Below are 14,186 nucleotides of genomic sequence, written 5' to 3' on the forward strand. Positions count from 1 at the left end.
TCTTCTAAATTGTACTTGGGCCCCAGAGTGTCTCTAAGTGATGGACAATACTATGTTACAAAGGCAGTACTCTAGGACGAAATACACTTTACAGTAAAATATCTTAAATCAACTCTCTAAGTGCTGAATTAACACTGCGTTTATTTTACTGTGCACTGTGTCTTCTACTGTGTAGGAAGACACTGTATCATACCGCACCGTCAGTATGCTAGCCTGCAGCTGAGGAGCGCAGGGAGAAGAACCGATGACTAATGACCAGACTGGGGAGTGAGAACCAGCCATGGCCGCCAATTAAAGCCCTGGGCGGAAGGATTGGAACATATTAATTTCCTTTCATTGTTACTGTATTAAGGCCGCTGCCCAAGACTGGGCTAAAGTCCCATTGATTTCAACAGTAAATCAAAGATAATGTGAGCCTGTGAAAAAAAGATATGGAATATATCTCACATTCTATCGTGTGATTATTTAATTAACATGGGAGCGCGTGGGGAGATCTAGTGCAATGCAAAATGCAAGTAGTTAGTAGTTCGTGTTTCTGTAAAACTTTTAACTTTGCTTGTGAGCTAGCAGCATGAGCTGACCTGGGGTGCATTTCTGGAAAGTATAGTTGTTAGCCGTTAGCAACTTCGGTAGTTGTCAAGTGGAAATCGCATTGCAACCAACAAAGTAGCTAACATAGTTAGCAACTACGCTTTCCAGAAATGCACCTCTGATCTGATCTGGAAAGCAGGATTTGCATTTCACAGGCCGAAACTCTGGGATGCAGAGCACTTCCTCTAACAAGCACTGAAAAACTCACAGGCAATTAATCAGCTCCCATCCAAGATATAGTTGGGTAGTTACCTTACATGCTATACTAACATGGCTGAAAATCTCCTTAAACTGTGCTGACTTCAACTTTTTGCAATTGTCTCCTGAAAATGCCGGCTTCCCCTGCCTGCCAGTGTCATTGCTTATATCTCAGCATCTTATTATGGAAATTCTTCTCAGGCAATCCAGGTGTGCCCTGAGGCATGATCTGGGCCTCCTATTCCTAATTATAGAACTCACATTACTTGCACTTAAACTGTACTTAATTATTGCAAACCAGAGTATAGAGTGCAGTTCAGGGCTGAAAGCAAACTAACAAAAAACACTTTTCATGGCTGGGTCCCTCTGTAAAAAAAAAACATCCAACATTGTTGACCGATCCAAAAATAACATTTTGTTGCACAACTGTTGAAGTTGTTCATCAACGTGTACCAGGATTGGAGGTGGATCTAAATTCATGTGTCTCCCACCACGGTTCATACAAAACAAATTGCCGTAAAGTATGTAGCCTCCTCTTTACATTTGTACAACTACATCAGCTGTGAGTTTGGGCTTTTCACAATTTAGCAAAATCAGGTTACATTGACACATACACAGGTGAATGGGAAACACATACCTGGGGCACACACACACACAGGTGAGCAGGAAACCGGAAATAATTGTCTCTGCTATTGAGCCCTTACAGTCTTCTTCAATAATCATCTTGATTTGATCAATCTCACTGTCACACTGTCTTTGTGCACTCTCCTCTGTAATAACGCTTTTCTAAGCCATGATGACCATGGCATCTTTTCTGTTGGTACTGCTCTTGCTGACATGGGCTGCCATGTCCTGCATTGACAATCTCCTCAGATGAGCTATAGAATAGCCAAGCAAGCTGGCAGGGGGGGCAACAGGGTCAATTGTCTCAGGCCCAGGAAAAAGAAGGCTCAGAATTGGGTCCTTTTTTACATCCTATGTCATTGGATGATGGGCCCTTTCAGCTGCCATTGCCTGGGCCGGGACCCAGCCAAAGCTGTCAGCCTCCCTGAGAATAGCTCTGGTGTTGTTTTCTGTTGTCCTTGGCAGTGCACAGAGCAGTGGGTATTGTGGCTATCAGATCCAGCCAGCCATCCATAATCTCTGACCCGGTGTAATGATGTAATGACTTACTTAAGTAAAAGCTGAAGAGAGAGTGGAGTGCCCAAAGAGAGTGGAGGGAGTACTTAAGCTGTATTTGTGGCCAAGCACTTGCCATTTATGCCCCCCTTACCGCCAACAAAAGGGAACCTTCTTATAAGGTCACACACAGATCTTATCACCTTTTTTTTCTAATGTTGTAAGATCCGTATCAGCACGGCCTGTTGAGCATGGTGTCACAGAATTCATGTCACAGAAAAAAGGACCAAATGTCAACAGCTCAATTATACCACACAGTGACTGTGTGCATGCATCTTGTTAGTTTTCGTTTTTCCACTCATCCACTCAAGCGCGGAAGATAGACATAGGGGCAGACCGATGGACGGACAGATAGTGACAGAGAGACAGACAAACATTTACAGATCTCAGTTAAACAGTAAATGTGCAGTAAGTAGAGAGTACTTTGGGACCAAATGCACTCTCGATGATGTTAAATCAACTCTCCACCTGTTGAATTAAAACTGCAGTTTTTTCATTGTGGATTTAATGCCGTACATGCACATCTGTACCTTCTGTTTTTCCACTTATTAATTCACGTGGCAGGCAGGCAGGCAGACAGGCAGACAGACAGACATACAGACAGATAGACAGATAAATGATAGATAGATAGATAGATAGATAGATAGATAGATAGATAGATAGATAGATAGATAGATAGATAGATAGATAGATAGATAGATAGATAGATAGATAGATAAACTGAATAGAGCATTCAGAAAAGGGAAGGAAAAGAGAGGAAGGTTAAACGATGAGAGTGTACGCATGAGGGCCTGTGAGATGATCGCTTTTGAAACTCTCTGTGGCTCCATGTGTAATTGAGCCTGTGATCTCTGCAACGCGCTCTTCCAGAGCTATCAGAGCTTGGCATGGAAACTATGCCGCCTCGCCTGCCTCCATTGCCCCTGCTAATGCCAACCAAAACCACGCTGGAATCCCCTGGTGCTTACATTTCTGTCCGTCTGCCTGGAGTGAGCTGCGTGCTACACAGCCGCATAATCTCGCTAGCATCGACAGGCGGCAGCATACAGTATGAGCGAAAAAAAATATTAGCTTCTCCATCACTGAGCCACTTGGGCATGGTCGATATTGAACCTAGACGTACAGAGTGAACACAAAAGAGGTCTGGTACAGTGTTTAACATTTATAGAGTGTTGTATTGGCATAGAATGCATCCAGTCTGCAAAGGATGGGCCACTAGGGGGTGGGGGGGGGCTGATATGGCACACTGTGATAAAACACCCGTACCAAATACGAAGCAGTTTCCCCTGGGGAGCCAGGTTCGAGTCCGGCCTGGGTCATGTCCCAATTAGGAGTGTAAATAATAATCGAAATGTATCGATGCATCGATCCTGCGGCCTACGATTTAATCGAATCATATCATATCGTGGGGAATTCTTTAGTATCGAAAGTAATCGAATCACTGGACCCTGTGCAATGCCCTTGCTCCATTACGCAATAGAAGTAGAAAGGTAACTGGAAAAAATTGAATCGAATCTAATAAAATCGTCTCGTATTGTGGGGAATTCTTAAGTATCGAAAATAATCGAATCCCTGCTTTAAGAAATCCATACCGTATCGTATTGTCATGTGGAGGCTGTGATTTACACCCCTAGTCCCAATACTACCTCATCTCTCTGTCACACTCGTCTCCTGTCCCGCTCATCACTGTACTATCTAAAAAGCCCCAAAATATATTTATAATAAAAAGAGAACGGCCCATTGGAAGAAAGTGAGCCGTGCCTTTACCACAGACCCTGACATATGGCTACTCTCCTCAGACACACTTTGACCTCTAGGGTTACAACCTTTGACCGAGAGGGCCCGAGTGTGTGATATATCTGTCCACCTTCTGACACAGCACATTCCTTTTCTTAAAAAGACTTCCCTTGGTGTGTAGGTATGTTGTTGGGGTCGTCTGTAAGCGAACATGGCCCAAGTCAAATGATCGCCTCTCGTCATGAAGAGAAAGACCATGATGGTTACTGGTTGGTTTTAGAGCTTGTCATGGGCGGTCTAGTTGTGATCATGATCATGTTTAAGACATTAATCATTGAAATACATTCCTGAGGTCCTCAAAAAATAAACCATGTTGTAATAACAATGTGATGGTAAAACAATTGTAATAAACATTGATTACAGCCCAAGTGAACTCAGACCAACCCTTTAAAAGCTACTTACTGGAGCCTCGGGCAAAGTATTTATTTAATCTGTGGATGTCACCCTGCCAAATCAAGTGTTCAACAGAGTTCAAGAGCCAAAAATGCCACTCAGATCATATTTACATTTGAAATTCTGTCAAGTTGATTTTGCTACTGGCTGGTGTAGAAATAAATCACCTCTTCAAGCCAACTTTATCAGACTGCAAGCCAATCAGAGTGGTGTCAAAACCGTTTGGTGTGTTTTTAATCAAAAAGTAATCAAACATGAGTGTACCTGAAACATGGGGACATATCATTTCGGTTACAATGTCATGCCAAAATCAATGCAAAAACACCCATCTTTTTAATGACAATGCAGAGGGGTGCATTTCTCAAAAGAGAAGTTGTTAGCTTGTTAGCAACTCCGTTAGTTGCCAATGGGAAAATGCATTGAAAACAGCAAAGTTGCTAATGTAGTAAGCAACTTTGGTTTCAAGAAATGCACCCCTGAAAGGGAAAAGAACAACTTGAACACATTTGTCTTTCAGAATGCGGCCTGTTTGCCAATTGTTTTCCCACAAACTTCACACGTGTAAACGTGCCACATTGGCTCTGTCAGCTGAGCTCTGTAGATTAATTAACAAAGGGATTCTCTGCATTGCATTGCAACGTTCACAATGGGCCTTTTCAAACGCGAACCAAATGCAGGGGACACGTGCCACAGTGTTTCAGTAGAGGGTCAAGCTCAGCATTGGTCAGTGCTAAATGCTACTGGGTTTTTTTGGCACGTCCACAAGCGTGGAGAATAACGTAGTGACATAACACCCCTCCACGCATCCAGCCATCCCCACAAAAACACACATGCGCGCGCACACACACACACACACACACACACACACACACACACACACACACACACACACACACACACACACACACACACACACACACACACTACTGTATTATTGTGACAATTTGTCATTATACACAGCTACATGAGCCACACACACACACACACACACACACACACACACACACACACACACACACACACACACACACACACACACACACACGAGAACACTGGGGGGATTACATCGAGGTAATCCCAGGGCGTGAATGCAGTGTTGGGCATGACCTCTGACAGCTCTCGTGCGGTACAGTAGCATCTGCTGTAAATGGGGACTACTAGTCAACTAACTCTACTGTAAACAACTTGCATGCTTACAATGTGAACTACTATTTGCCATCTTTTAATTAATTCAGTGACAGTCCATACTAGTGCAGCCTGTGTTATGAGGCACCTGCTCCACCCAGATAGAGGGACTCCTACAGTTTTGGCCAGGCCTAGGACAGTCATCTGAAAGGACCTGATGAGGATCCCAGTTTTGGGCCCCTCCTCTCCCTGGGCCCCAGACAACAGACCTGTTTGTCCCATCTTGTCATCTTCCATGTCCACAAAGGCTACTGTATCTCTCTGCCACTTCCTTATCCACAAAATCACTAACTCAAAAGTTTTCCACAAACACTGTTACAAATTATAGTCTCCTACAGTGTGGGGAAAAAGAAATGGCTTTATTTCCTACAGTGGACACCGCACACAGCGCTGATTGCCTCCCACAGAAACATGACAGCCACAGAGTTAGGCTACTCTCACACTCCAGTATGAAGAGATCTCTGTGAGCAGAGTGGAAACAGGGGATTTGTAGTGATGTTGCACAAAATGCATCCAGCAGGTAGCCCCTGCCGTGGCCAACCGGTAGGGCACTCGCCTGCCATGCGGCTGACCCGGGTCCTTTGCTGACCCCTTCCCGTCTCTCTCCCAATTCGCTTCCTGTCCACCTCTCACACTGTCCTACCAAATAAAGTTAAAAAAAGACCCCCGCCCCCCCAAAAAAAAATCTAAAAAAAAATTGCATTCAGCAGGTAGAAGAAAAATACCACTGTACACAATACACGCATACACACCAGGAGGATCCATTGCATTCAACCTGAGTCATATTGTGTACCATGGTACATTACACAAAACTAGATGTATGATGGGGGTCTTCTGTACATTGCAGTGTTCATTCAACACTGAGAAAGTAGAGTTATAGCACTCAGTGTTGGTGCCACTCTCAAGTGAAGAATTAACACTGAAAAAAACTTACTTTGTAAGTGAGTGGAATTTTGTGGAAAATGTTACATAAAGGTTTTTATCAATCCAATTAATCCCATTCTTTCAGCAACACTGTATTTTTAAACAATGTGTAAGGGTCACAGGAATGCACACGGAGTGCAAATATTTGCGTTATCTCTAATCTGCAGCTTCCCGTTCAGTCTCACCACTGATAAATTCATCATTTTGTAAGCTACTCTGTATAACTTCTGCTGCACTAACTTGTATTATACCGGTACCTTCGCACCCATTCATTACCTGGGACATGAAAACCCTGCACAGCTGTTCCCAAGGGTTTGCGTCAGGTTTTTTTTTGTTTTTTTTTTTCCAAATGGACCCTTCGTCACATTGATCACCACAATTTAATTGAGCACGAGCCGAGCGTAATTGGCGCCGAAGAGCGGAAGGGAAGGCAGGTGCAGAGTAAGCTATTACCTGAGTTGCCATGTGGTAGCGTAATCCTCTCTAGAAATACTACCAGTGGTCGAGGAGAGGGGACACTTAATTGGTTTGAATGAAAGGAAAAGATAATTTTCTTACCGTTGGTGCTCATGATGAAGTGAATCCTTGAATTATAGGCTACTGGAACTTGCGCGGGGAAAACACGACTATTCAATTCTCGTATAACACATGGTCAGCGTCTAGTGGGGCAATCTTTGAAACACGTTGTTCAATTGACAGTTGCTGGCAATTTTAAGAACCCAGTAATATGTCATAAACCTTCATGAACTCCCAACTCCAGGACGCGCGCGCGCGTTGAGCGAGCCCGTGGACAGTTCCGACTTGAAAGATGTCCTCTCCTGACAAGGTGAGCAATAATGCAGGAATCTGAATGGAGCGATGGGTGTTCCCGGTGTGGAGAAGCCGATTACAACAATGCTCTTGTGGAGAGTCTGCTGTTCAATAAGGATTTGACTAAATCCGGATTGCACTGGTGGTGCGCCGTAGTTCAGTCACGTTCTATTTGCAGGCGAAAGCATCCCGCACCCCAAAAGAGCACCGTTGCATGGTATATGAGGTGGAGGAGGCTACTTCAGCGTTGTGTCAGATGCCGTCACTTGTGCTCCAATCTGCGACGCGATGCTACTCTGACCTGGGAGGGCTGGGAAGAATCCCCGTTTAGGGACAGGCGAGCTTCATACGGCTCAATAGCGCCATGTAGCGTCAGCCACGATCAAAGCACTGCAATGGCTGTCGGATCAAGCCCAAATCGTCTCAGGCGTGGTAAGCGAAATCCTTTTTGTGGCACAAAGGATGCTTTGCCCAGTCTCTCGACAGATGCTCTTTGTAATGAACCAGGCTTATTTGGTGAGCAGAACAACAAACAACAGCTTAATGGGATAGAATGTTTTCTGCAACCTTTAAACAGCCAACTGCTGTGTTATTGATACTAAAACAAATGTGTAATGCCCGGTTGAGATGCTTTTTAAATGTAGGATTAATATAGCCTAGGCTAATGTCTGATTGATTATGCTCTATGACATTTGAATTTGACACAAGTGGCAGTGCAGTACATTGGAATAGATTAATGCATTCGAGAGAGAGAGAGAGAGAGAGAGAGAGAGAGAGAGAGAGAGAGAGAGAGAGAGAGAGAGAGAAATGGTTTACATTGCAATACATATCTACAAACATTTATTTTTGCAACTTTTTGGTGTTGTTCACTGAGAAACCAGATTCTATCTGGATTTTATATGAGCATTGAGCTGTCAGTTTTTGTTTGTGTGTTTGTTTGTTTGTTTGTTTGTTTGTTTGTTTGTTTGTTTAGGGAAAAAAGCTCAGTAAAGGCTGTTCTTTGTAAGCATGCTAAGGAAGGCTGGACTGAACCACCTCCCTCTCACCCAGGCCTACACAGGACTGATAGAGAGCATCCTCACCACAGGCGTCACTGTCTGGTATGGCAACACCACACAGGCTGAGAGGAAGACTGCACAGTGCACAGAATAAACAAGACCACAGAGAGGATTCTAGGCACACAACACTTCCATCTATGGACTCAACATATCTGCAGCACAGACAGAAGAGAGCAGAGAGAATCATTAAAGACCCCCTCCATCCAGCTAACTCTCTGCTCAGACATAAGCACTGCACATACAACCTGGCCACAGCAGAGCAGACATTTTAATATTTCTACTAAAAAAGCAAGATTTTTTCATAGCTTCTTCTCTGCTTCAGTCAGACTGATGGTAAAACAGAACATTTGACTAACCTAATGGATGTTTTGATGTCTCTGTGACTTGCCTTTTTCTTATATTATATATTGACTCAAGAGGGCTTGCACAAGAGTTCCTATGTGCATGGACTACTAACACATGCAGAAATGGCAAATTAAGAACTTTAAACTTGGTTTGTTTTGCACCACCATATCAAGTAATTTGGAATGAATGTGACTAAAACATCCACAGTGTGAAAAAAGTACAGATATGTCAAACAAGTGCACCTGACACATCAGCTTGGACTGACATATTGTTGTATTATACCTACATTATTGTAGAAAGTCTCAAGATGTGCATTTCAATGCATTGTAGGCCTGATGTGAGCTACACCTTTGCTCATGGTTGAAGTGCGCTTAACTTCACATTGCTCCATGAACAGTAACCAATACCCTTTACACATAATGATATTAATTCGCTTTGAATAAAGGCATCTGCTCAGTTTAATGTTCAGCAATGTAAAGAATATTACGTGAGTTGGCCCTATCATGATGCATATGGTAGGGCACTCGTTTGTTATGCGGCCGACCCGGGTTTGATTCCCAGCCCGGGTCCTTTGCCAACTCTTCCCCGTCTCTCTCTCCCAACTAGCTTCCTGTCACCATCTGCACTGTACTATCATGAATGACATAAAAAAAAGACCAAAAAAATATATTAAATATAAAAAAAGAATATTATGTGAGTTTAGACATCTGCTCTTAAGCTGGCCTTAAGGCCCTCTGTTCTACATTAAGAAATATTTCTTATAATACCAAGAAATAGTTATGACTACTATTTAAGACATTAGGATATGATCCTTGTTGGAAGTTTGTTATTACCAGAATGGTAATGGATAAGGTGTAATGTATTACAAAAGGACTCTGTCATGTCATAGTGTAGTATTATGGTAATAAAGTTTTTTCAACCAATCGTAAAGCGTTCCACTTGTGAACTGGTGCACATATGAGGCTATAAATACAGGAATGTGAATTAAGTGTAACTCTGCTATGAGACTGTGAGTGTGATACCGTATACTGTATTGTTCTGAAATTCTACTCAGGTAAACTACCAAAACTTGGTAAAAAAAAATCTTCTATTCTGAGTACTAAAGACTTCCTCATTGTTACACATCATCATATTTGTCAAATATGGTCAAATGTTCAGAGTTGACTTCCCATATTCCCTTAATAGACAACATATAAAATGTATTGAGGACTGAAACTGTGTAAGTGGGGAAGTGAAAAAGGACAGTGTGAAAATAAACTGAACATGTGAGACATAGATGCATGCCGTGCATGCAGAATGCTGCTCAAAATTGTGGACACCCAAAAAAGAAAATTATTTTGGGCCCCCATCATATGGTTGATATAGGGCAGGGGTGAGGAACAGTTTTCATTCGAGGGGCCACTTCACATTTTAAAAAGTACTCCTAGGGCCGTACTATGATCATGAACCAGGATTTCCGCCTGCACATTAGGCCTTTATTGAAGGCGGCCACCTTTGCAACTGACCCCACCTTCACTAGGTCCCCTGACAAAGTAATTTTGTTGAAAATGTCTTTTTTAAAAATTTCACCAAAAAACATGTCATATTTCAGGTGAAACCGCTTAACATACGCCCATATGCCTGATGAAGATCAAGGGTGATCGAAATGTTGCTGTTTTAATTCAATTAACTTTATTTTTGGAGCATATTCCGCAGTGTGCAGACTTACCTTCTTCAACTGTCTAACACTTTTGTCTGGCCCCTGCAACAAGTGACTTTGGATGTGCGCACCCTACCCAAAACGGAAACCGCTTAACATTGAAATTATATCAATGGCCGGATAAGATGGCCTCTAGGGCCCTTTAGACCTAGGTTTCCCACCCCTGAATTAGTGTCATTGGACAAGTTCTTCCAAGTTAGCTATAACCACCATCACAACTCAAATGATGTTGCTTAAATGAGGCATTGCAGGGCAAACAAGGATTCTCTCAACTGCCTTCTGTGTTCCATGGCTAGAAAACCCCACTTGTGGCCCTAACGGTCAGGCACTGGGCCACTATGCCGACGACCTAGGTTTGATTCCTGCCCTGATCAGTTGCCAATCCTCCCCTGACTCTTTTCTGCCACTCATTTCCTGTCCCTCTCACACTGTCTTATCAATAATAAAGGCACAAAAGCCAAAAAAAATCTAAAAAAAAAAGAAAACCCCACCCCCTAGTCTGACCTCTGACCCCTGATGAACATAATGAGATAAACTTGCCAGAAGAAAAAGTGACTTGATGTACTCAGAAGACATCATTACGTTTGTATCACCTATGAACGTGCATAGGGATGGTGAGTTTGAGAGACTTTTTGTGTTTTTGTGACTATGTACTGTTTCAGGCAGTCATGTTGACACCTTGAGAACTGCTCAGCGCTTCTTTAAAATGTCCATGTATCTAACTTCTTTTAAAGTTACAAAGATAAAGTTGATTGAATTTTAAACACACACACGCACACACACACACACACACACACACACACACACACACACACACACACACACACACACACACACACACACACACACACACACACACACACACACACACACACACACACACACACACACACACACATGTGTACAGTGCATACACAGACAACTGAATACAGCATCTTATTGACATTGATAACATGACATTAATGAAGTTGATCCAATCTCTTACACACACACACACACACACACACACACACACACGTGTACAGTGTGTACAGTGTACACGTGTACAGTGCATAATATGCACCCAAAAACATAGGTGCCAGAGCGTGCTCTCTCTTCATCCAGATGGTGTCAGTAGAGGTGTATGGAATTTCCTCACATTTCAACTGCATTTCTGCTCTGGATGTTCTAGGTCCCATATTTGATTGTCTTCATCTTCGGACTTCATGGAAGCCTTTTTAAATAACCATAAGGAAGATTTAATGTATTGGTTTTGAATAACTATAAAGAAGCTCTGTACTATTTAGTATATTACACAGTATATCATTTCACAAAGTCGAGTAAAAAGTAGAATAATATATTAGGATCATGAAGAAGAGATTTAATCAACTAACCATATAGTGCACTTAAGGGAACACTGACAAAAATGTCCATGCAGCCCCGGTCGTGGCTCTTTAGAGCCTTCAGAGCGTTAACTGTTACGCAGAGGACAAAGGTTCGATTCCAGCCCAGGGTTGCTCCCCCGTCTCTCTATCTCACTCTCTTCCTGTCATCCTCTCACAATGTCCTATCAAATAATAGCATATCAAATAACATGTATGCCTATCAAATAATAAAAAGCCTCTAAAAATACATTTATGCACGCTGATTTACTGCATTAACCCACAGACTTCATACGGTATACCTCATGCCTCATTATACAACAATAAGATCTGGTAAAAGTATTTTGCACCATACGATTAAACGACACTACTGTTTATACTACACATAGAGTCTGAACTCTATATTATACACTATAATTCACTTCTATGATGATTGCAGACTCTTAGTATATTGGTAAAGAAAGTGTGGAAAGAAAGTTTCTTGATTTAGGACGAAGGCCAACCAAGTTGACAGACCAACCTAATGCACATGGGCACCTCTTTGTCTTCCTCTGAGCTAAATTAGATCAGTACTCTGTGTTTTTGCACACACACAGGCACCCACACGTACGCACACACGCACGCACGCACACACACACACACAGTCCCAATTAGAGTCCCTTCGGCCTCTCTGCCGCCTATTGGGGCCCCTGCGTAATTAAGTCTTTAGATGCCGGCTTAAAATGCTCCCTGTAAAGAATGGGTATTTGTGTGCAAATTGGCGATGCGCTTACGTTTTTTCCCCCCTCCTCAATGTTCCCCTCTCTTGATTGCAGAGACACTGGGACACTGAATCGGACGACACACTGTGTTCTAATTAAGGCTTCCTAAAATATCTTTATGTGGAAAACCACTTTACTTAACCAATTTTGAGCTTCTGTCCTTTGCCCTCCGCCCCCCCACATGACTGCTCCCTGTGTCCAAATGTTTCTCTCTTTTTTCTCGTCTGGAGCTGTCTTCTACAGATACGCACAACTTACAATGGTTTTTTTTGCATTTAGATAGACTGTGAGGGTTTTTAATTTGCTATTTATATTCAGCTGTCCAGTGGCTAGACTGATCACATGCAACTAGAGGGACCTACTGCACTGTAGTGTGGTGTTTTTTGTATCATTATTATTCTCGATTTCTTTTGTTGACATTTTCCAGCGGGGTGTTCCGTGGGTGCTGATATTGATTTAACATCGGGACGGAGGTGACATCACATTCTCATTTATTATTGTAACACTACAGTGCCCCCGAGGAATGTACTGGTAACGCTGACGACGCCGGGGTAACCCTTGGCAACCCGGGCCTCCCAGCACGCGGACGATTGGGGATGGGGGTGGGGGTTGGGGTGGGGATGGAGCACACTGGTGAGAGGGTTTCTCAGATGAGAGAGGGAGGGAGAAATTGAGGAAGAAAGGGAGTGTGGAGAGGGATAGAGGGAGCTGGAGAGAGAGAGAGAGAGAGTGGAAGAAAGAGGGAAGAGATAGGGATGCAAGGAGAAAGAGAGGGAGAGATAGAGGAAGAGGGGGAGAGATAGAGGAAGAAAGGAGGAAGAAAGTAGAGGAAAAAGGGAGAACAGAGAGGGATAGAGGGGAGAGAGAGAGAGAAAGAAAGGGGGGAGAGAGATGAGGGAGAATGGAAAGGAGATATGGATGGAGAGATAGAGGATGGAAGGAGGGAGAGAGGGAGGAAGCCGGAGCAGGTGGAGGCCCATGTTAGAAATATGGATTTCCCATCAACGGTGAATGGCAAAGCCATCCATCAGCGACGGGCCCAGTTGATGCGCACATCATTTGAGCCCATTTACCGGGAGCACGCGCAGACCATTACAAACAGACAAACGGACAGACAGACAGACAGGCAGGCAGGTGGACAGACAGACAATCAGGCAGACAGACAGATGAACAGAGTAGGTGAGAGACAAGCGAGGCCAGCAGCACCAAAGGACAGTGGCAGGCCTGGGTGCTGCTGAGTCCATGGTGTCAATAAGACATTGAGCACTGCTGACATTTTGAATGTGATACTTCATTTCAATGTCACCGACCGTGTCCTATTAAATGCCATTATTCTGAATGTTTGATCCTCTTGCTGACAGCACTGCCGTCTAGACATTAAATCATGTGACTTCACCAGTCATGCAAAAAAGCATAACTTGTTCAGTGTTGCGCATGTTTGAGAACTGCCACAGTGTTCCCTCTTATAAGGAGAGGTGGAAAACGTGTGAACCGCTGATGAAACGACAAATATTTTTAACAAATGTATTGGAAATATGAAAATGTACTGTGATGATCAGATCAGGGAGGAGGGGTGCAAAATTCAGACTGCTCTGGGTTGTGTTTAGTGTGATGGCACTGACACGGGAACATGGACAGATAGACATGATGCGGTCATTTGCTACAGTCCTAATTCTGTCTGTCCGTCTGTCTGTCTGTCTGCCTGCCTGCCTGCCTGTCTGTCTGTCTGTCTGTCTGTCTGTCTGTCTGTCTGTCTGTCTGTCTGTCTGTCTGTCTGTCTGTCTGTCTGTCTGTCTGTCTGTCTGTCTGTCTGTCTGTGTGACTGACTGTCTGACTGACTGTCTGACTGTGTGACTTAATGACTAACTGAACAGATGACATGGGG

The 14,186-nt window shown here is 43.4% G+C and overlaps 1 protein-coding gene across 1 annotated transcript in view; it reads right to left on the reverse strand.

Moving 5' to 3' along the window:
- The window catches only part of LOC134453036 (actin-binding LIM protein 3-like), a 151,203-nt gene extending 143,866 nt beyond the window's left edge, over nt 1-7,337 (reverse strand). Inside the window, exon 1 of the mRNA XM_063203795.1 lies at nt 6,826-7,337. Within this exon, the coding sequence (XP_063059865.1) occupies nt 6,826-6,838 (13 nt within the window). The 5' untranslated portion in view covers nt 6,839-7,337. The remainder of the gene's footprint in view (nt 1-6,825) is intronic.
- Between the last annotated feature and the right edge of the window lie 6,849 nt (nt 7,338-14,186).

The sequence above is a fragment of the Engraulis encrasicolus genome, chromosome 7 (genome assembly GCF_034702125.1).
Source record: "Engraulis encrasicolus isolate BLACKSEA-1 chromosome 7, IST_EnEncr_1.0, whole genome shotgun sequence".
Classification (NCBI taxonomy): Eukaryota; Metazoa; Chordata; class Actinopteri; order Clupeiformes; family Engraulidae; genus Engraulis; species Engraulis encrasicolus.